The 24,535-nt window shown below is 45.9% G+C and overlaps 1 protein-coding gene across 4 annotated transcripts in view; it reads right to left on the bottom strand.

The window, feature by feature from the left end:
- Window positions 1-23,511, bottom strand: part of fer (fer (fps/fes related) tyrosine kinase) — a 61,667-nt gene extending 38,156 nt beyond the window's left edge. For all 4 annotated transcript variants that reach the window (XM_063210292.1, XM_063210294.1, XM_063210293.1 and 1 more), the window contains exons 1-4: window positions 23,429-23,511; window positions 11,385-11,777; window positions 6,038-6,211; window positions 1,281-1,380 (exon numbers count right to left, since the gene is read on the bottom strand). In XM_063210292.1, the coding sequence (XP_063066362.1) occupies window positions 1,281-1,380; window positions 6,038-6,211; window positions 11,385-11,594 (484 nt within the window). In that variant the 5' untranslated portion in view covers window positions 11,595-11,777; window positions 23,429-23,511. The remainder of the gene's footprint in view (window positions 1-1,280; window positions 1,381-6,037; window positions 6,212-11,384; window positions 11,778-23,428) is intronic.
- Window positions 23,512-24,535: the final 1,024 nt, after the last annotated feature.

Below are 24,535 nucleotides of genomic sequence, written 5' to 3'. Positions count from 1 at the left end.
CTGGTGCTCCTTCTCAGTATGGTATGTCTTTTAAGAGGATATTCAGTACAGGGGTCACAGGAAAATCCCATACACTAGTTCCTGCTTCCACTGTCATAGTGGTAGTCAGTTCCGCAGTCTGGTTTTGTCATTTATTTATTTTTACGCATTTACAGCAAATAATGCCATGGCCGACTACTTCACCCCCTCAGGTACAGTCATCCTTTGTTTCAATACTTTATCGATCTATCATTTATGGTTTATTTGGTGGACGATGGACGATACAAATATTGATTGGACAACACCAGATTAATTGTACATGTCACAACATGCCAAGGTTCCTTTGAGGAGAACAAGTTTCTATGACTCAAAATGTTGCTGAATCTACCACAAATACAATGTCTACACTTGGACTTGGAATTTTGTGAAAGTATAGTCGCATTTCATTGCATGCAGCATTTTGACAGCATGAACCTGCTTATGCTGGAATAACTTTGTGAGGTTCCCTCCTGCAAATTACTCTCTGCTCCTGTATGGACTCTTGACATACAATCCAGGTGGCTCCAGGGCAGACTGATACGATCTTTCTGAACATCTGTTTCTCTCCTTCTTGCTCTCCCTCGCTCTTCTCCCCTCATTCCCCCTCTCCCTCCCTCCCGCACGTGAACAGGTAACCTGTCCTTCAGGTATCTCTTCTCGCCTCTCGAGCATGACAAAGATAAACGAGAATGTTAAAAGGCCCTCGGGGAACCTTCCCGTAACAAATTCCATCAACACTCCGCTAAGCCCTCGTACAAGAGGAGAAACAAGCAACAACCTGAAGGCAGACAGCCCAATTCCGGCTATCCCCCCCCTGCCCGGTCGAGTTAAAAATAAGCCCAGGGAAACAGAGGTGAGCGAGTGATACTACTCTTAGTACTGCTATTCATACAGGTTTTCTTTCAGATCAGGCATATACAAATGTAGTATTTCAAGACAATATTAGTACCTGAAAATTGTGGGAGTGGTAAAAAAAAAGATGAAACAAAGACAAACCAAAACGGTTTCACACTGGACCATTGAATGACACTGCCCTGATGAAGGCCATAGGCTACTATGTCTGAAACATTTGAGTGTTTTTTTTAGATTAATCAAGTATGACGTTTTTTAAAAGAGTGCCTTGGATACTTCACTTTCAGTTTATTATTTTTTTTGTGTTACCAAAGAGCACATTCAGCTGTCATTTCAAAAACCTACTCTTTTGTTCGGTTTCACACTAGCTCTTTAAAAATGGGAGGTGGTGGCAGAGGTGACTTGGTTACCTTTTGCTACGGCTTCCCGGTACTTCTCTTTGGCACAGTGAGCATCCTTGGTCAGCTGTCTGTAGGTACACTTTAACTTCTCCAGGTCATTTTTTGTCACCTGAAAGACATAAACACAACACGATACACTTTACTGCTGAAAAGGGAAATCCTCTGTATTCTAGTCATTTCTTGTGCCACAAGAAACAAAGCCCATATGAAGCAGTAAAACCAGGGAACAATACATTAAATAAATAAAACTAGTTGCATGCTGGTTAAGGAGTGAGTTAAGGACCGTGATTAACCAGCACTCTTCCTCCATCCTCCTCCAGGACTGAGGTACCCCAAGTATGGTGTGGTGTGGTATGTTATGGTAACCCCCCCTCCCTGACTGCTGGGCTGCTCACTTGCACAGATGAGGCATCCATGCAGTTTTGTTTTGTGTATGGTGTAGTGTGTGTGCTGTGCAGTCACAATGCCAATGGGACTTTCCCAGTGGGGATTTATATCCTGGATTGTGTGAGTGTGAGTGTGAGAATGAGTGTGTGAGTATGAGAGTGTGTGTGTGAGTGTGTGAGTTTTGGTTGAACAAAACATATTTTCCATTTCAACAGGAAGTACTCTGTTCCTTCCCGTGTGCACCTTCTTCACACCAGTCCAGTCATTTGAGTCGAGCATGACGACGACATGTTGTAATGTTTGAGCTGCAGCTTTCTTCCTTTCCTCCAGAACCGGTTTGGAAGGTGGAGGTGGGCAGTGGAGTTGTCAAACATAAGTATCCTTTATAACACCTTACACTAACCGCTAGAGTAGTGTTTGGCAACAGGGGCTCCACAGCCCCCCAGGGGGAGTTATGGAGCCCTCTGGGGACGTTGAGAGGGGGTATGCTCAGTTGCAAATAGGGGGGAACTAGTCCATTTTATTTTTTAATATTAAGGGGGGGGGGGGGTTAGTTGACAGGCTTATGATGAGGTAAAGGAGGCAATTGGGACGCTTATAACGAGATCAAGGGGGTGTTTGATCAACAAAGGTGGAGAGCCAATGTGCTTGTGCACTGTTTAATACATCACGTGATGCCATGCATACAGCCACTCCCTAAGGTGACTGTGGGTGGCTTTAGGCCTGAAGCTGATATCGTCAGACGGTGTCCAGCTATCTTGGGGTGTTTCGACCCTTAACCGTAACACCCTCAAGCTGGCGGGTCAGCAGTGGTGGCCAGGTCACTGCCCATCAGCTCCAGGCCTCCAGCCCCCCTCCTCCCTCTTAAACCACAACCAGCATGAGGCTCTCTCTGCTGCCTCCCCTATCCTGCGCACAGCTGTCTTCCTCTCCTTGCCAGATATGCCGAGTGTAGTGAGCACCGACCACGTTGACTGTGCCGGGAACCCCCTACACCCGACCTCCACTGGAAAGAGCCATGCTTGCCAGCCCTTCTCCTTGCATTCCATGATGAGATCCTGGTATTTTAGGCTTTTCCTCTCATGGGCTTCCTCACAGCCTTCCTCCCAACGCACTGTCAGCTCGACCAGGATGATTTTCTTAGCCTGCTCTGACCAGATGACAATGTCAGGCCTCAAAGTGGTCTGGACGATGGGGGGGAAAGTGAGTTTTTTCCCCAGGTCTGCTGACATCTCCCAACTTTGTGCCCCCTGGAGGATGTTGGTCCTGGCTCTTCTAACTGCGGATGTTTTTTCTCCTGCCCTGACAAATTGCAGCGATGGTGCTTGTGGCTTGGTCGGTTGTGGTCTTCTCCTGGCCTGCTCAAAAATGTCAGCCATCACGCGGAGCACTTGGTCGTGACGCCACCTGTACCTCCCCTGAGCCAGAGCGATTTGGCACCCTGCTAGAATGTGGGCCAGTGTTCCCCTCTTGCCACATAACTTGCAGAGTGGGTCCTCTCTCAGGCCCCACCTAACAAGGTTTGCTGGTGATGGGAGTGTGTCGTACACAGACCTGAGGAGGAAGCTAACACGGAAGGGTTCTAGCCTCCAGAGCTCAGTCCAAGTGACCCTCCTGTTTGGGAGGTCCCATCTGGTCCATGTTCCCTGGGTTGCCAGTTCTACAGCTTTCGCCTTCCGTGTCTCCTCCTCTTGGTGGCGAACTTCCGCTTGCACCATCTCTCGCCTCTGCTGCGCGTTTGCCTTGCTCCACTGGGTAAAGTGGGATGTTCCCAGTCCTTGCCGGCCCGTGCAGACATTGCCAATAATGTCTCTCAACCCGAGAGAGCTTTCAGCTTGCTTGACAGCAGTGTCTGCTGCCCACTTACGGCCTGTTCGCGTTGTAACCCCTGCATTGCTTACTTGCTCATCTCTTGAGTCTCTGAGCATCATTGCCACCCTGCACTTCGCCACCTTGAACTCCTCCACCACAGAGGAGAAAGGGAGTTGGAGTTGGCCTGATCGAATGTAGAGCCCCACGGCTGTGAAGCTGGGAGGGATACCCAGCCACCGCCTCAGGTGCTTGTTCACCTTCCTCTCCACTCCCTCCACTGCAGTCATTGGGATCTGATAGACTGTCAGCAACCACATCAGCCTCGGCAGGAGCCCATGTTGGTATATCCAAGACTTGAACTTGCCAGGTAGGCCTGACTTGTCAATTCTCCTTAGCCATTCGTCCGCCTGATTTGCAGTGTCAGTGATGTCGTTCCTGTCACTGAGGGTGTCGTCGTACCACTTTCCCAGGCACTTAATGGGGTTCTCCCTGATCGTAGGGATCTGCTCACCTTGGACGTGCAGTTCGAAAGTCTCTGTCAGTTTCCCCCTCCTTATCACCATGCTCCGTGACTTTCTGGGCTTAAAAGCCATTCTTGCCCATGATGCCAAGGCCCCAAGAGTCTTCAGGATCCACCTTGCCTGCACATGTGTTGCGGTTGTTATGGTGAGGTCATCCATGAATCCTCTCAGTGGAGGTTGTCTGCTCCCTGCTGCCGTGACTGGTCCCTTGGCCTCTGCTGCTGCTGCTGTAATCAAGCAGTGTGCAGTGTGCTGAGTGCTTGAGTATCCTTGTCAACACTTCATGCTAACTGGGCGTCGTGTGAGTGACAGCCTGAGCAAATCCACTCTGTCCGTTCTCAAGCTGTTTAATGTACCCTTTTATTCCTTCATGAAGACGTCATGTATGAAAAGGCACATTGGACAAGCAATACAAGTTCATTTAAAACATTGCATTGCATTAAGTAGGAAAAGAAGGAAGGTCCGCACACTGTTGCTGCTCCAGGTTTATTGACACAACGTTTCGACCATGCAGTGTGGTCTTCGTCAGGTTGTATTAAGTAGCACAGCACTTGAAAATAGAGTGATGAAATGGATGTCACCAACGCTTGTTGGCATTGTATGAGAGCAGAGTTTAAGTGGGGACACAGTTCCTCTGGAGCTCAGCTCCACCTCCACACCTTCACAATAGATACAGATGGGAAGTACTGACTGCACTTAATGCATGTATTGTCTTCGCTGTGTAAAGCCTTCTGCTATGCGTTGTGTGTTGTGTGTCAAAGCGATTTACAGTTTTTAACTACATGGTATTGGTTACAATGTAGGGTTAGCCATCTTACTCAAGGGGACCTGAGCTATGGATGATTCCAGGACAAACTTTCTAACCATAAGGCCAAGTAGTCATTCATCATCACTACAATGCGTCCAATATGCTGTTCATTATATTAATAGAGGACCAAAGCAGAGGGGTCCTTGTAGGTCAGATTCTATGCATAGAGATTTCTCCAAAGTGCTTTGTCCATATAATAGGGTTTTCCCCTTATGAACCGGAAGCCATAAAGTGCGAGTCCGCAGCAGCATAGAAAATGACGTAGCCCACTAGCCACCTCTGGTTCATCCGGGGAAACCCCTGCAGTGCAGACACTGAGCTACTTGCTCCCCATAAAGAAGAAAAATCCGCACTCACAAGCTATGTCTCATTATTTATTTATAAATTACCAACATGTCCACAAGCAGACACGTTTCGGCTGTTAAGCCATCATCAGTGCATGGTGCTTTTGTTTTATCGCGCACCCAAAGTCATTCATTTTTTCCCAGAAGTCCTCTGACAAACTTGAAGACTACTTGCTCCCCACAAACATCTGTATCTATCCAGACAGCCGGGGCTGAGCTTATTGAACCCATTGGAATACCATCCCCATCCCAACCCCCACCCCCTAAAGTATAATGTAAAAACTAGAAATGCACTCAGAGAGTCTTCTCTTTATGGGGACTGGAGAAGGAATCTGGAATGTCAAAGTTTGCCATGTCCCGCAATGGTGAGGAATCTTTACAAAGTTTCATCCAAATCTGTTCATAATTTTTTGAGTTATCCTGCTGAAAGACAGACAGAAAAAACAGACAGACAAACCAACATGACCACAAACATAATGTCCTTGGCAGAGGTAATAAATGTTAAATACCAAGAAAATAACATCTGCCTCTGCCCTTTACCATATGAACCAGGGATTCAGCCTATTGTGATTTGTATTGGCCTTTGTATTGGTCGAACATTTTGAACACATCGCCCTGAATCTGGCAAACCAATCACAACGCATAGATTTGTTTTGAATCAAAGCGGGCAGGGCTTTGAGGGAGTGACGGCGAAGCTCACAACGTTGGGAAAGCACATCAACAAGAAAGATCGCTGATTGGTCAGGCACGGTTTGAAAAACAACGGGTTGTTCCCATCAACAATGTTCGGATGTACTATCCATCGGGACCAGACTAAAATTACACATCCAGTCTCACTTTTGGGCTAGTTTATCAGGCTACTGACTACCTGGACGTGATGCGAGAGAGCGTTACCTTGCAGAGGTCGGTCTCTATCTGCTGGTGGACGGCCTGGTAGCTCTTCTTGACCTGCTGCTTGTCCTTGATCATCATGGTGAGGCGGTGCAGGGGGCCGGAGTTCAGCTCCTCCGCATGCGACTTCATGATCTTACTCAGCTGCTCCGTCTGCAGCATCATGTTGGCCCAGGACTGAAGAGAAGAGGAGGAGGAGAGAAGAGTTACGATATTGTTAAATATGAGAGAGAGAGCGGGAGAGAGCGAGAGATAGCGAGAGAGAGCGAGAGAGAGCGAGAGAGTGCGAGAGAGAGCGAGCGCAAGAGAGAGCGAGCGCGAGAGAGAGCGAGCGCGAGAGAGAGAGAGCGCGAGAGAGAGCGAGCGCGAGAGAGCGAGAGCGAGAGAGAGAGAGAGAGAGAGAGAGAGAGAGAGAGAGCGAGAGCGAGAGCGAGAGCGAGAGAGGTGAGGAGGCGGTCCGTCAGCTGCTCCGCCTGCTACATCATGTTGGCCCAAGAAAGCAGAGAGGAGGAAGAGAGGAGAGTATGGTTACTTTATTGCAAAGAGGACGAGAGGAGAGAAACATGCTGGCCCAGGGACTGTGGAGAGGAGATGAGAGGAGAGGAGGAGGGGAGGGAAGGAGAGGAGAAGAAGGTAAGGGGAGGAGGGTAAGGGGGACGAGAGGAGAGGATCATATTGGCCCAGGACTGAAGAGGAGAGGAGAGGAGAGGAGAGGAGAGTAAGGGGGATGGAGGAGAGGAGAGGAGGGTAAGGGGGACGAGAGGAGAGGAGAGGAGGAGAGGAGAGAACGAGGAGAGTACGAGGAGAGTAGATTAACATTATTGATCCCAAATTAAGGGCTCAAATAGCTTACCCATAATACACAAAATGAACATTGCAAGACAAGTCAATATAAAGATCAAAGTCAAACATGATGTACAGTATAGCTCTTGAATACAGTACATACAAGCATTAACTAACCTATCAGGGGAAAGAAAGTCCAAAAAGGATGCAAAAATACCCTGATATGGTAAAGGTAGACAAAAAGATTAAAAGAGTAGGGGAGGAGACGAGGAGACAAGAAGAGAGGAGAGGAGATGAGAGGAGAGGAGAGGAGAGGAGAGGAGAGGAGAGGAGAGGAGAGGAGAGGAGAGTAAAGGGGTGGAGGAGAGGAGAGGAGAAAGAGCAGGAGAGGAGAGGAGAGGAGAAAGAGCAGGAGGAGAAACAGAGATGAGGAGAGACGGGGGAGAGGGACATGGGGGGGGGACTAGTAATAAAAACAGAGGCAGAAGGATAACAGATATGGAGAGGGAGGGAGAGAAGGGCAGAGAGAGTAGACTAGAGAGAGAGTGTGTGTGTGTGTGTGTGTGTGTGTGTGTGTGTGTGTGTGTGTGTGTGTGTGTGTGTGTGTGTGTGTGTGTGTGTGTGTGTGTGTGTGTGTGTGTGTGAGAGAGAGACAAAAGAGAGAACAGACACGTATAAGAGATGAAAACATTCCTGTGTGCGGTGGAGCCCAAACAGCAGTTAATCCCTGTGGACAGGAGAATCCAGGGCACTGGACTGTGTTGCCGGCGCCACATTCACATTACACTACACTAAGCATGCCAACCTGCCTACAGGGCACTGCGCCGTGTTGCACTAAACATGCCAACCTGCCTACAGGGCACTGCGCCGTGTTGCACTAAACATGCCAACCTGCCTAACAGGGCACTGCGCCGTGTTGCACTAAACATGCCAACCTGCCTACAGGGCACTGCGCCGTGTTGCACTAAACATGCCAACCTGCCTAACAGGGCACTGCGCCGTGTTGCACTAAGCATGCCAACCTGCCTACAGGGCACTGCGCCGTGTTGCACTAAACATGCCAACCTGCCTACAGGGCACTGCGCCGTGTTGCACTAAACATGCCAACCTGCCTAACAGGGCACTGCGCCGTGTTGCACTAAACATGCCAACCTGCCTACAGGGCACTGCGCCGTGTTGCACTAAACATGCCAACCTGCCTAACAGGGCACTGCGCCGTGTTGCACTAAACATGCCAACCTGCCTACCGGGCACTGCGCCGTGTTGCACTAAACATGCCAACCTGCCTACCGGGCACTGCACTGTGTTACCAGCCGCCACATCAATGCCAGTGCACTGGACTGCAGTGTGTTGTTACCGCTACCTACGTACATATCAACAACATATCAGCAACACCACGCTAAACACCACGCCTAACACACACCATATCAACACCACACTAAACTACACTGAACATGCCAGTCTGTCTCTCGTCTCCTCCAGGGCACTGGACGCCGGTGTGCCACCATATCCACAGTATGCCAACTTGCCACCACACCACACCACAGTGCACTAAACATGCCAACCTGCCAAGAGGGTAGGGTCGTCAACTGTCCTGATAATCCCGGGATGAGCTGTAACGCATTTTGAAGGACAGGAAATTTCCTGTCCCGCTTTCAAATCACAGACTCATCACTGGTCAATATTTTCCTGAAATATTTTCGACCAATATGGTATGAAGCTATTCTGAAGATCTCTCTAGAGTAGACAAACCAAAACTTGCATGACAATTTTTGTACTCCCTCCCGTATTGCTGTTGAAGTTTGAGAAGTGCATAGCTGGAACTACATGGTGCAATGGTACAACTACAATGCGGTGTCCTGTCCAGCACTTGAGGTGGAGGAAGTTGGCAGCCCCACTACAGGGCACTGGGCTGTGTTGCAGCCACGTCAACACCAGGGCACTGGACTACTGTGTTACCTCCCCATCCACAGTCGAATTAACACACAAACCCACAGACTCAAGTGGCTCATTGCTTATCTAACACTAATGAAATTAATCGCTGACAATATCTGCTGTAATCACTCATTCGCCTTGCGTCGTTCAGTTGAGGAAGTGGGAGGTTACCACAGCAACACCACTGGCCGAGTGCGCGTTTATCGCAACGCTAGACACAAACTTTGATACAAAAACTCAGCGGGGCGAGATACACACAGGATTGAAACGCCTTTGCAATCATATTGACACCCTAACCAGAGATGTCCTCTTTCTGTATTCTCCCTACCCCAACTGCAACAGATTCTCACTACAAACGTAGAAGCAAGTGTGTAACATAGAATCTTAGTTTGGAATGCTGTTTGTTTATGGCTGATTTACCAACACTTAGAACTTGGGATGGCGAAAATGTAAAAAAATCTTAACCAGCTACTGAGCCTCATTAACCGGTGGGTGGTGCGGTTAACCGGTGGCAGACAATTTTAACCGGTTGATCCAGTCGACAACCGGTTAACATCCCTACTTGGAACACCCAATCACAATCAAGCACCAGATCGCACAGTGCTGGATACTACACTAAACATGCTAACCGACCTGCCAGCCTACAGGGCACTGTGCGCGCAACACATTTACTGTACAGTACGCTAATCATGCCAACCACATTACACTGAATATGCCAACCTGCATCCAAGGCACTGGCAAGGTCTACTCCAGCTAGCCATCTCTCAACAACAGTGACACTCACACTTGCCATTAACTTTTTCATTGACTGGCATACCAAGGAATGCCAAAGTGGCTAGTTCGCTGAAATCATGACTAACCAAAGCCAAGATATAACAGCATTTGGCCAGTTGGCAGGTGTTAATGTCAAGCCCTGACTCACACACACTGACACACATACACACATATTAATTCCTTGTTGTGAGATGACAGTACACTGTGTGAGAAGCAGTCACACACACACAGACACAGTGGAAGTGTGGCATGTGATGCTAGCCTGCAGTGATTTAATATTGAGGTGTCATCAGCTCCTGGGAAGTTGACCCTGATTAAACCATGACTTCAGTGAAGCCAATCACTCTACTCTGTTAGCCTGATAATCATCGACGTTCAAATCTCTTCGAGACTTGGTCTGACCAAGAGCATAACAATTAATGTTTCCCAAACGGCATGGTTGACCTGCCTCGCTTGATTTGCTTATGGTTGTTTGCTTATCGACAAAGTGTGAGGAGTTCCCGTATTTGCGGGAACTCAGAAAGTAGGCCTACTTGCTCTTGACCTGACTAGTTGCAACGCTGAAAGTGTTGCGTCACTAGGAGGGCACAGCCTGGCTACTACTCGGTCACTTCATGTGCAAGTTGCGACTTGATGCGAGTCCAGACAGACTTGTGACTGTGTAACTGAACTTTGATTCTGACAAAAAATAATTGTTGGTGCCTATTCAGACATCGATTGCTGGAGGCTGACAGGCTTCAGAAGTCTGTAGCCAAGTGCTGTCTACAATCTACGTAAATGACACAGAAGGAACACACTTAACTGAGCAGAAAATGTAAGCAGAATTTTGACATCTTTGATGTTTGAGACGTAGATTTTTTTTGCCTCATTAACCTAATCCCATGTTGATGGCAATTTACCTCCAAAGAACGTCATGAGTCATGACAGGTTGACAATTTTCTTTTCATCTCACAAAATTCATACGCTATTATGGTCACAGATAACAGTGAAGTTTCACACTTCCACGTCCTGTGAGCACAGCTATGGAGGTGTCTCATTCTCTCCACAGCACAGCTGACTGTCAGCTCATTGCCATCTTCGTGGCACATTAGAGATTTATTCGACGTTATACTATGCCAGTTGGGAGGATGTGATATGGTTGTGAGCAGCATTGCCAGTAGGGGGCAGTACACACAGTGTCACACGATGTTGTTGTTGTTTACCTCAGATAGGTTGCTGGGGTTTGTTTCTCGGAACCATTGTTGCTAGTTTCGCTAGTTAGCAACTTACTTGGTACGAACTACAAAGATGTGCTGTGGGTAAATAGATGATCAAAAAGGCATGGTGTTGCTAACCTTGAATACGGTGTTGATGTAGTGTACCTTGGAGCTGCTGTTGTGCTTGTAGATTGATAAATAGATGAACAGATAAACAAAAAGCTTGTTGTTTATCGTTTACCTTGGAGACGCTTATGTAGTGCAGCTGCGAGGGGCTGCCCATCGTGCTTGTAGATAGGTAAATAATAACATGTGTACTGTTCACTGTTTACCTTGGAGACGGTGCTTATGTAGTGCATCTGTGAGGGGCTGCCTGTTGTGCTTGTAGATAGGTAAATAATAACATGTTGTTTATTGTTTACTGTTTACCTTGGAGACGGTGCTTATGTAGTGCACCTGCGAGGGGCTGTCGTGCTTGTAGATCGGTAAATAATACGGTGTTGTTTATTGCTAACTGTTTACCTTGGAGACGGTGCTTGTAGATAGGTAAATAATAAGGTGTTGTTTGTTGTTTACCTTGGAGACGGTGCTGATGTAGTGCACCTGCGAGGGGCTGTCGTGCTTGTAGATAGGTAAATAATAAGGTGTTGTTTGTTGTTTACCTTGGAGACGGTGCTGATGTAGTGCACCTGCGAGGGGCTGTCGTGCTTGTCCACCTGCTGGCTGATGTTGAGCAGCAGCGAGGCGTACTCCTTGTCGCTCTTGACGCGCAGCGTCATGAAGCGCTTGACAGTCTCCAGGAGACGCAGCTCCCAGTCCTGCAGCTTCACGAGGCCCTCGTGCGAGTTCCGCAGGTCCCGGCCGAACCCCATGCCTACGCTCGTGGGGGTGGGGTCGGGGGCGGGGTCGCTGGCTCTCGCAACAAGGCACGCGGACGCAGAGGCGCTCGCGGAGCAGGAGGGCGAGGGAGCCGAGGCAGAGGCGGATGGTCGCACGTCGCCGTCGGTCCTACGCGGCAAGGCAGCGGCGGGGGTGCCCTCAGGTCTGCATCCTGTCTGGAGGGTGGAGGAGAGGGGAGAGAGAGAGAGAAAGAGAAAGAAGGAGAGAGAGAGGTGTTTTATTGGCTTACGACATTCGCTACAAAACAGATAACAGATAGATGCATACTAAGATACTTTGATAAGCTTGGCTGTGTTGGTCTTTTGACTTTTGAATTCCATTGTGACTAGATAACATTGGGCCCCCTATCTATTTCAGTGCATGTGGTTATTAATACGCTCCAGTACACAGATAAAGGTATATGATAGAATCGGAGAGTGGTGACATTGATGGCCTATTGTTGTACTATAAAGCACAATTCTTTATAGCCTAGCTTTAGACAAGACTGTTCGGGCTACTTTGTTGGGCTTGAATGGATTCCAATCTCTCCCTGGCTTCAGGACACAAAGTTATTTCACTATATTTAGGGAACAATTTATTTTCAGGGCGCCATTATGCGTTTTAAAGCAATCTTCTAGCTGTAGGCAAATGGGCATCATCTCAGCTGTTGGTCCTGAGGCAGCGAGTTTCCGTTTTTTAAAATATCACACTTGTTGTCTTCCTTCACTCACATTGCCTTCATCAACTGTAGCACAAATTCCACACTGTCAGTACCAGTACAACCCAACAATTTCACAGCCACCCAGTAGGCAGATAGGCAGGCAGGCAAAGTCACCTGCCCCAGAGTAGGTACCTATACTAATCTCAGCCCTTTATGGGACCCACTAGTTTGACGCCCTTTCGGTACTGATGTCTTACGTCACATGGTATTATCAAACATTTCAAACAAGCGATGTTAGGGTTAGGTTTAGGGTTAAGGTTAGGGTTAGGATTAGGGTTAGGGTTGCATGCCGTAAGACATCAGTACCGAAAGGGCGTCAAATTAGTGAGTCCCAGCCTTTTACAGGTGCTGTTCACGTCTCGCACACAACGCATACACGCCATACGCAAGCGGTTAGGACATCAGACTTGTAGCTCAAAGGTTCGACGTGCAACCCACGACGTCGGCGGAGGGAGTAATTAACCATATTCTCTCCCATTCCCATTCTGAGGTATCCTGGGCGACTGTCCCGCCACACTGCTTCCTTGGGCCGCTGTTTGGGGCTGCTCCCGTGCACAGGTGAGGAATAAATGCATTTTCGTTGTGTGCAGTGAGCACTGTGTGATGTGGAGTGCTATATCACAATGACAATGGGAGTTTCCTAGGTGGGCTTTCTTTTTACTTTTCACACATGCACACAATCACACATTGTTGCTGTAGAAAAAGCCCCCTCTTGTACTTCAGGTGTACAGACACATGGGGGGTGAATTTAACTCCTATACACATGCAACAGTGCCTCCACCATCTCAACCACAAGATATAAACCACCACCACTCACAGATATAAAAAGTACAGCTCTAACGCACAATTAAGAAGATTTTTTTGGAAAAAAGGTCCTTAGGCAATCTGCTGCTAGTCCTTTTATCGTAGCCACGCATACCAGCATCTGTTGACACCTTTTTCACTGAAAAGCATTAAGTCTTACTCCCCGTTATCCATCTCATGACAGTAGTACAGCCCCCACTAATTTCCCACTGCACTGCATACCGCACCCACCCCCACAAAACACACACACACACACACACACACACACACACACACACACACACACACACACACACACACACACACACACACACACACACACACACACACACACACACACACACACACACACACACACACACACACACACACACACAGCCAGCTTTTCAACATCGCGGGCAAACGAAAGTGTTTCCTGAGTCAGGTCACAGCCGTTGGTTCCCGTTCCTGCGTGACCCCTGATCCCCCCCCACCGAATACTCCACGTGCTGCTTGCGGACACGCAGGTGGCTCTAATCCAATGGTTACAGCTATGGCTGGCCTGGCTGTCTATATGAAGGATGGGGATTGTCTATCTGCACAGGGCTTCCTATGGTAGGATGGCCGTGTCCATTGCTGTCCATCTGCATCCTGTGCTAGGATGGCTAGCCCATTGCTGTCCATTTGCTATCTGAACAGGGTTTCTTCCAGGATGCTTATGTCCATTGCTGTGTTAACTGGGTTGCTTCTTCTAGGATGGTTAGGGGGCCATGGTTGTCTATCTGCATATGGTTTCCTATGGCAGGCCGGCTATGTCCATGGCTGTCTATCGGCTTCCTCTAGGATGGCTAGGCCCATGACTGTCCATCAGCACAGGGCTTCCTTTCAGGCAGGTTGGAAACTGTCGTTATTGCACAGCACCTCTGTTCTGTTGGTGTGAGCTCAACATTCCAGTGGCACAGCTGCTTTCTATGTGTGTGTGTGTGTGTGTGTGTGTGTGTGTGTGTGTGTGTGTGTGTGTGTGTGCGTGTGCGTGTGCGTGTGTTTAGGACAAAGACACATTCCTTTATGCAGCCACACAGAGGCCGTAGCTACTACCTAAAGGGCTACTTGTACAATACCACCCAGCCACTGTCAAATCTGACCCATACACTACACAGACTGTAGGAGCCAACGTAGCACAACAAGCGACAGAATATCAGTATTGAAACCAATCTAGGTCTACTTTTTCCTAAATTTAAACTTGTTAAATGTCAACTGATATGACCAAATCCTCCCGAGACCCTACAACGCCAACAGATGGCCAACAACAAACAAAGCAAACCAGACCAGACAAACAAGAGCTGTTCAAACAGCATAGCCGTTTACTCTTGGAATAGCCCTCACTTGTCTGCAGGTCGTCTTAAGCAAATGTGCGCCGCCCAACAGGTGAAGTAGCCTCGCGCACCATCCTACGTACTTCCGCCAAGAGACTTGGCTCCCCACTACGTCTGGTATCTGTTTTCTGTGGAGCGATGTTGAGCGGCAGGATTTGGCCGGTGTTCTGACAAACGGTCCTACGTTGTAATTTTATTCTACGGTAGAGTGTTCTGTCAGACACGTCTGTTTAACGGTCCTACATCGCCAAAGATAGACATCAGACATGTTTGTTCAACAACTCGCGTCAGATCAAACAACCCCCCAGACCATGAATACGAAATGAAATGTTAGTATTATGGGATGGTCAGGACCAGGCTACAGGTGAAGTGCCCCATTTATTTTGTCATATGGTGCCCCCTGACTGGTTGCAAATGGCTGGTGCCCCCGGGCACTGTGCCACTGTGTGCCCAGAGGGATAATCCGGCCACTGCTTGACCATGTTCAGAGTCCACAAATGCACCTCCTAAACACCAGCCTCAGCACAGCGAACCCTGCCACACCAGCAGCACCGGCTGAGGTCTGTCTGGTCCACTTTTGGTGGCCGTTCATGAGAAAGTCTGGCAACAATTGACAAAGAAAACATTTGTCACCATTACATGACAAACCGCGCTGCGCTGCACTTGTATTTGGTGGGGTGTCTTTGTATTCAACACCGCCGGCCCATGCATCATGTCACTTGTGCTTAATAATCTACTATGGGTCTTTATCGATGGGGCTGTCGACTCGCTAGTAGTGGGAAGCGCGGTGGCCCCGTGTTCTCTATGCTGGGAGTGCACTGTGGGCCGCCCACCACCCGATGAGTGACAAAGTGGCCTGGCCTGTGCTCAGGATGTGGCCTATCAGAAACAATGTAGCAACATGTGATTTGTCATGCAATTAACACACACACACACACGCACGCACGCACATAAACGACACATTCATGCTTGCTTACACGCATTACACACACACACACACACACACACACACACACACACACACACACACACACACACACACACACACACACAAGCCCAGTCACAGCCATAGGCCTAGCCATTGCTCTTTTACACAAAGTAATGACAAGAACAGCCAAAACGAAGTCAACTGCTAAGAAGAGCCACTAAAAAAAACAACAACAACAAAAACAATGGTCCTTGTCATTTGCCCAAACCATAACTGACTAGGCCCATGTTAGAATAAAATTTGAAAGAAGGCCATCTTATCCCAGGTACCCTTTCAGGGAGAACAGGGAACAAAGTAATGAGTAAACTAACTTAGTAAGTGACTTCAGCCCTACGATTTTACTTGCGTGCGCACAGCACCATGTGTTTTTGTTGGGGAACAGGTCGACATTTCCTTTGTCTTTAATGACATTTATGCAATGTTAGCGTAATGTGAAGCTTGTAAACATCCAACCTGTAGATATAAGTAACCCAGGCTCCTCCACCCCACCCCCCAGCATAGCCAGTGGGGGTGCAGCAGAGCCCGACTCTGGCTAGCTACAACCACCACGACCCTGCCCCAAAACAACAACAACCACCACCACCACCACACTGTTTGGGCTAATCGGCGCTGGTCGTCCCTGGAGATGGGACTTAATTCACCAAACGAGCTCTTGATAGAAGCCCATTACCGGTGCTATCTGATGCCTCCTGACTCACTGCCACCTCTGTTGTAGCTGCCAGTGTGTGTGTGACTGACTACATAGCAACCACCCTCCCCTCCCCTCCCCTCCCCTACTCGGAGTAGGCCGGGGTGTCTTCAGAACTGATCCCCTTCCTATCTTGTGACAGGACCTGCTGCTATACATGGGTTCTAAATTTTGTTTATATAACCTGACTGTGCAAACCTAGCTGCGCACAACTCAACCTCTGATTATTGGAAACCACTGTCAGTCAAAAAAAATGTTCACGTGGTTGGCTGCCAGTGTCTTGCCCCTCCTCATAACATCGTGTTGATAAACACTGAGAACCCATGTATAGAACACTGTGTGCAGTGGAGTACAGAAGACAAGTGAAGTCTGCAGCCAGGGCAGAGGACTAGGAAGAAAGCTACTCAGGCTAGGAGGAGGAAGGCTACACCTGCTAGAAGGAAGGCCACATGAAGTGGTCCAGGGGGTACTCCGCACAGGGGAAGGCTGCTACAGTACACTGACTAAGCAGGAAGGATACATCAGCTAGGAGGAAGGCTATGTTGACTAAGCAGGAAGGATACATCAGCTAGGAGAAAGGCTACGTCGACTACTAGGAAGATGGCCACATTGACTAGTCAGAAAGGGTACTCCGGCTAGAACCTTTCGGTTAAAAGCAAACAAGCACATATGGCCTCCATCTCATTTTCCTACGCACAAATAAAAGCAGCTGCTGTTCACCTCATGCGAACAACCATGCAGGCCACGCCATAAAAATCTCATTCCGATGAAGAATTATGAAGAACTAAACTCCTGTTAGCGCTGACCGTAAACACACTCTACTAGAAAAGCCCTCGGTCCAAAACTATGCAGCACAGCAGCAGCCCCCCAACCCCACCCCTCCCTAACCCTTGGCAAGGGGTCGCTGGTGAGAGTACAGTACAGTAGAGTAGAGTAGGGTAGAGCGAGTGGAGGATACTGGGGTTTGTGGTCACCAAAATTCGTACTCATTACAAATTCTTCAGCGCGATGATGGGTGCACCGCTGATGGAATTCTTGTTGCCACCCTCAGCCGCACCACTGTAAACACCAAAAACACCATGTCCTCTGGGCACGCGCCGACCCGGATCAGCTGGAGCTGTGTGTGTGTGTGTGTGTGTGTGTGTGTGTGTGTGTGTGTGTGTGTGTGTGTGTGTGTGTGTGTGTGTGTGTGTGTGTGTGTGTGTGTGTGTGATGTTGCTTTCTGAGGGGTTTGTGTTTTGTTATGTGAGGTGTGCATGTGCGTGTTACCCAGAATTTCCTGTTTAAGTGAGGTGTGTGTGTGTGTGTGTGAGTAAATGTGTACCTGGCTGTGTACATGTCTCGGTCTCTCAACATGTAAGGTAAAGCTAGATTTATGCTTCGCTCGCATAGAATCTGCGTCCGTCCGTTTTCTGTCTATGCGAGTCCACGCCCCCCTCTCAGAGGCTCTGCGCCCGTCGTCTAGCGCCTCGAAAAAAATCTAACTATCCGTCGGACGGACGCGGAGTACGCAGACAAAAAGGCACTATGATTGGTCGTCTCGCTATTTCCTTGTTCTGTTCTTGTGGCAGCGCAATGCCAGTAGTTTGCGAGAGCAGAGCTGTATTCTGTTAAAAACTTTATTAATGCCTTGTGTGTAAATGTGTGTAAATACACGAAGCTAAGCTAAGTAACAAACAATGCATCAGTTGAACACTCGTGGCACAATGCCTGCGGTTTTACTACCGTTCCTCCACCGAATGTAAACACACATCGGCAGAATCAACTGTCTTTACATGCTTGCATTTTCTGCTCGTGAAAACAGACTGGGTATGTCAAATAATGATACCACTGCATTGCCTTTGCAATTTGTGTGAAAATACCTAGCTAACCGGGATAGAAAGCAACATTGCTTAATAATGACCGCAGTGCTTACAATGTAGTGAAAGTAGCCTAATCGCGCAATTTCAAATGTGGCTGGCAACGAGACCTCGGACCTCGCAGAGCTCGCAGATGCATGAATACAAAATTGGTTCGTGGCCACTCCCACGCGACTTTTCACGCTCGCAGTTGCTGAAGTCTAATCTGACCTTAAGCGTACCCATTAAGCCCACCAAAATCTAAATTTCTTTATTTTTCAATCATCTTCACATAATTTTTTTGTGAAATATTTTGTTAAATAGTAAGATTTACCTCTCTTCTCAATGTTTGTCACTGAGTTGATGGATATTTCAAAGTACTATATGAAGATTTTTTACGAGAAAAGTGAAAAGTCTGAATGGGCTTAAATGGTACCATTGGTACCATTTAAGCCCACTTGTGTTCCAAATAAGCTCATATAGTTATTTCTCTATCAAAATACCTGGTGAGGTGTGTGAATTGAGTTTAAACAGTGGAGCCTACATGGCATAAATGGTTTCAGACCAAAAATGTAAGATTTGCTAAAAAAAATAGTGCATAAAACCTAATTAAATATTACGGCATCTTTTACTTCATATACTTCATAAAATTCTACATCCAAACAGAGAAATGTAGTTTTTCTTATTGATTATTGTTAGTTCATTACATTACGCCTTTTAAACCAACAACTTGGGATTGTACAGCACTTTTTATGTCCCTCAAAGGCATTTTTCATAAGCATGCATGCAAACTTGCATGCATTTCAATGGGGTGTACCATTTAAGCCCACCTTGTACCCATTAAGCCCGCCTATACAAAAAGCTATTTTATGGAAATAATCAACTCCACAAAACATTTCATGATGCATTTCTTTAAAGACCAATGCCAAACAAACTGGAATATGCTTAGAATTCATACCTAACCACATGTCTTACGGTAGAGTAAGATAAAGATGGTGTGTGGTTGTATCAAGAAAATATTGGCGTGTGCTCGCTCATAAAACACATCTTTCCATTTGAAGGGAAATGCTATAATTTAGTAAAACACTGCATGTATATATATAAAAATCATTACATTTACCTCTTAGTTTACTAAATATGAAAGTATTTTCAAAACATTTGACTTAAACTAGCTGATATTGTATGATTTCTGACATGTCCCAAAACAGCAAAGTTTTGAGGCAACTTCTTGTCAGTAGTCCTGAGACTGGATTCACTTGGACGGGAATAACTCGACGATAAAAAATGTGATTTGTTTGCAATAAAAAACATTTTGTCAGTAACAAAAATATTTAATTGGATAGGGTGATGAACAACAAAATTCACCTTTTCCCTTTCTTTAAATTGACCTCAAAGTTGAAAGTGGGCTTAAAGGGTACATGGGCTTAATGGGTACGCTTACCTTACTTGGTTAGGGGTGTAAATAATAATCGAGATGTATCGATGCATCGATCCAATGGCCAACGATCAAATCGAATCGTATCATCATGGGGCATTCTTAAATATCGAAAATAATCTAATTGCTGGCCCCTGTCCAATGCCCTAGCTGTTATTTGTGCAACATAATACTAAGAAGTGGCAAAGTAATTGGAAAAAATCGAATAGAGTCGCATCAGATCGTGGGGCGTTCTTAAGTATGGAAAATAATCGAGTCTCTGTTTTAAGACATCGATATCGAATCGTATCGTCATGGAATTGGTCCTCAATTCAGTGAAACACACTAAGCTCTTCGATCGCACAGTAAGATCAGTTTTAAAGTTACGAGTCAGACATGTTGTGTCTTTCCATCCCCTTCATTGCAAATGCGCATCACTTCAGCAGATATCTAATTAAAGGCTTGGCTAAATTTAACTACTTCAATCGAGCCACTTAAAAATCCAGGGCTGGGAATGAGATAATTTAAGGTTTTATGTTTGGCCTTTTTCAAAATAAGCCCACATCCATATTCTACACTGTCAGAAGGAGAGTACGTTCCTTGCTGTTAGCATAAGTTAGACCTTAAGCAAATTCTCATCCGCACAACAGCTTAGCACAAATAACAGTGCACATTCAACATGTTGTGGTTAGATAAGTTACCAAAGAAATAACAAAGTTGCACTTCACTTGCTTGCTTGCTTGGACTTCAATTAGACGTTACTTTAATTCACTGGCAAAAACATACAAAAGTGCTGAGTACTCTTACCATTGATTTCCTCCAAAACGACATGCTCGCAACAGGACGGGACTAAAGCTTCTAGCTGGCACCTCTGAGCCACACAGGGCTTTATGGTTTCAGCTCTTTACACTTGATTGCAGAGGCAGGGATGCCGAAAGAAAAAGCTGATATGGATCCAGATGTACTATAATATGCTGCACTACTATTGTCCGTCACTTCACAGCGCAAGAGCAGAACTTCAAAGCTGGATGTCACTTTAGTGCACTTTCCATGTAATGCACTTGTGCTTCAACAGCACCGGCATATGACGTTTTAGATTTACACTCAGTAATACATCTACGGCACACAAAAATAAGCATGACGGGGGGGACTATAAATGACACATCGCCATTGGTTAGAGCTAAATATTTTCAACACCGACCACATACAGAGAAAGAGCATCAAACACAAACTCTGCACTCATCAGTTGTTTCTGCACAGCGAGAGTCACAACCACACAACCATGTGGTTTCAATCATTTACAATAAATGCATCACAAAAAGCTGTCATGCACTGATACCAATGCTAGAGAAAAAGGAAATGGCCTCCATCAGCTAGCCTGTTTTACAGCACTGTTAAGCACCAAGCTTCACACATAACAGCCGCATACTCGAACATGCATTTCCCAACACTGTCTTGGCCTGCAATGTGGTCAGACAGACACATGTTTGTCCCTTGTGTTAAAGGCGCTGTAACCACCAGGCAGTCAGAGAGAGACCTCCGTCATAAAACACTTCCGGTACTACTATTGTCTTGGCTGAATGAGATGCCTTGGCTAAATGTATGTAACAGTGAGATACATATGGTCATTTTATGTGTAAGTATGTGTGTAATGTCTCGTGGGCAATGTATTTTTATGTATGTGTGTATGCTACTTGATACCTTAATTTCCCCCTGGGATCAATAAATGATACTCTACTCAACTCTATTCTACTCTAGACAGAATGTTCCGCTTACCCCCTCTGACATCAGCAGCGGTGACTTGAAAAGTCTTAATTCTGTGTAACAAAGGTTGAGCATCACTGAAAAGTTGCAACCCACCACCTGTTTCTATTTTGATTGAATGGGATCCTCTTGTTGATGTTTAACATTAACAACAACAACAACGACGACGACGACGACGACGACGACGACGACAACAACCACCACATTCCATACAATAACCATACTTTGAGTAGTAGACATGTGATGTACATTGTGTTTTTCAAGCTGGAGGTCTACACAACTATACTTCAATTACAGTAAAAAAAATAAATAAAAAAAACAAAAACAAAAAAACTTTGAGACGGATTTGGGGACAGTCACAGTCTCAAAGAACATGGCATGACATTACAACAAAGAAAGAGCATGGCAACCAACTAAGGAACTGGAAGTTGATACAGTATGTTTGTCTTGACAGTGTGCTTGACAGTGTGACACCCTGTGTACAATTTGGGCTGAACATGGAGGAAGACTAGCGCAAACCAAAGCACTCTGAAGTGAAGTGAAGTGAAGTGCGCCTTTATAGCCTTCCTCTGAGCAGTAACGCAATTAGGCCGGCCGGAGGAGTGCATCAAGTGGGAGTTTTGGCTCAACAAGGATTTGCTGTGTGTTCCAGAACAACACAGTGGGGGGACGGCGGGCCGCCTGAATGGCACAACTCAACAGACTTTACTTGCAGAGGAATTTCCTTATGCCGACTTAACTCCTGTGGCAGGAGAGGTCACGGCCAGCCAAACAGGACACCGTGCTAACACACTAGTCCCGCCCCGGCCCACCATACACATTACTAGATGGTTGAAGCAAAAAAAAAAAAAATGTAGTGACACATCACTAACATGTTGTGTCTACCGCTAAAGAGAATGTATGTAAGCTTACCATTAGTCATTTTGTCTAGTGTTTCAAAACAGTGCAAATACCAAACCAGATTTACTCAGATAATGTGACTACACCTTACTAAGCTGTGAATTCCAATAGATTATGGTTCCTTTGTTGGTACACAGCTGTGCTATAATTACTATTATCTTTTATTATTATTATTCAATTAATACATTTTCGAACCATAATTCACCAGTAAAGCAAAATATCCTAATTGGACCCATGGTGCTTGCCTGTTGTGAACAACTACCACACAGCATCACAACAACAATATCCCTCTTATTCGACTGAAAAGACAGAAAAGGCCAACTCAATCACCCCTGCAATAATTTGCCATGGTTTACAATAACCGTGCACCTCTGGTAGGGGCCTGGAATTTGGTAACCTACAGGATGATTGAACAACTCATAAAGCGCGTCACTTCGGCGCATCAAACACTAATCGCTACCACTTCCAATGTCACTTTGATTCTATTGAAGATCGAGGGAGGCGCATCACTACAAAAGTAGGTTGAGTAAAGAAAGAAAACCAATTCCAACATATTTCACTTCCAACAGTAAATGCAACAACTTCAGAAGTATTATTGACATTCTACAACTACAAATATAGCGTTCATGCAGATATGTTGTTTATCAAACAACACCCGCATTAATTACTGTGATGTAAATAAACTAACAACGCAACGCAAGCCACAGAATTGGGCATCAAACGATATCCGAGTTAGTGTAGTTCTAGTTCTTTTGTCTTCCAAGTGACATAAAAATAATGTTACATGCGGCCAGCATAACTTTCATCTGGAACACCGAGCGTATTCTAATAAAACATCATGACTGCACAGTCAGTTTCATTTTCCGAAAATACTCCGCAACTTCACTGTCACAAAACTAATGTTAGTTTAATCTAAATGTTACAAAGCAAGAAAAGTCAAGTTAAATGTTAAGATTTGCTAGCTAGACGCAGGTACATTAGCCTTCAACACAGACTGTAATGGCAAACAATTGATTTTTTTTTTCTGAAGGAACTGGGAGACAAATCTCTGCTACAGCCATTCCTGCAAAACACAAGTACCCATGACTTCTGTTTATTGTCATTCGGTTGTATTGCTATCACAAAACAGTTAACACATGCTGAAAGACACAGATTAACACCGAATCATTTAATTAGCCAGCTACCGACATGCTAGGTTAGTTAAGTTAGCAGCCCTGCTAATGTTGGATAGCCGTTTTCCGAGGAAAACAGACCAAGAGTTGTTTTTACATCATGTTACATCAAGGGAAAACACTGATACGTAAACAATCTACGCGAAACAAGGGTTGGTGAGCAAAATGATGAAATGCACTCACTTTATTTGACTGTAGTATTATTTCTCCGTGTTTCCTGATTCCTTGCTTGGTATTCCTCTTTTTCTTTTTGCTCGCCTGCCGGAGTTGGGGATTCGGGAGGGGTTTCCGTTCAGGATTGCTGCGCTCCTAAACCAGAGAACTATGACGTTTACAGCACAACCTAACAAGATCTATGGCTCTATCTAAATCTATCAGATTTTGCCAACGAGCCCAAGTAAATCCAGTATAATATGATAACTTTATACACTTTGAATTAAAAATATGTCTCATGCTTTTTTATTATTGTAATAAGTATTTAATTAAATCAGGCGAATACGACTGGCCATGTCAGTAGCAGGCCTTGGTGATATCACCTTAATCACCATAAATGTACCATTTAAAAAAAAATAATAAAACCCTTAATTATTGCATACAATTGTGTACGTGTATAGGCAATGAATATCATACATACAATTGCACAGACTTAGTTAGGCTTACAGGACATAGGCCTACAGGTCTTAGGCCTACAGGGTCAACAAAGTCTGTAATAACACAAAAAGAACCATAAAGCACGAGATAAGCACAGCAAATACCAATCTAGCCTAATGCATGTAGACACTGATATCTTTTTTTAAAGGCAGGTGGGATATGGGAAAATGCATGGTTAAAGATCACCCAACGCAGTGGTTTTAGTAGGCTATATGGTGTCTTAAAGGGCACAATGAGTTTCTGTAGAGTATGTTGCGTCTACAAATTTAACAAACGTTTGCTTTACATCCAAATAATTATAGTGACTGGCATTCTGATATAACGGGCAGCTTAGAAGTGGAAGGTTGGTTATGCCCCTCACATGACCTGTCACAAGGTGCTGCCAGGTGACTGGCATGCTGTTTCAGTTTAGGTTTACTGACGCTGTTGCATGGTAATTATTCTGGACCTGGTCAGTTGTTCAGAAGACAACCATAGTAAGGTTGTTTTCCTGGGCCATAGATTTAGCTCATTCTATACCTGTGTCAGTAGTCTATGTCTGGCCTAATCAGTGTGAGTCAGCATACATTTTGTCTAAAATGACTACAGAAGCACATACATTGAGAATAGAGTAGACTGAAGCAGAGTTACTTTATTTAT

Source organism: Engraulis encrasicolus, chromosome 11 (assembly GCF_034702125.1).
Source record: "Engraulis encrasicolus isolate BLACKSEA-1 chromosome 11, IST_EnEncr_1.0, whole genome shotgun sequence".
Classification (NCBI taxonomy): Eukaryota; Metazoa; Chordata; class Actinopteri; order Clupeiformes; family Engraulidae; genus Engraulis; species Engraulis encrasicolus.
The sequence above is the reverse complement of the archived record's forward strand: the minus strand, read 5'-3'. Positions and strand labels throughout refer to the sequence as shown.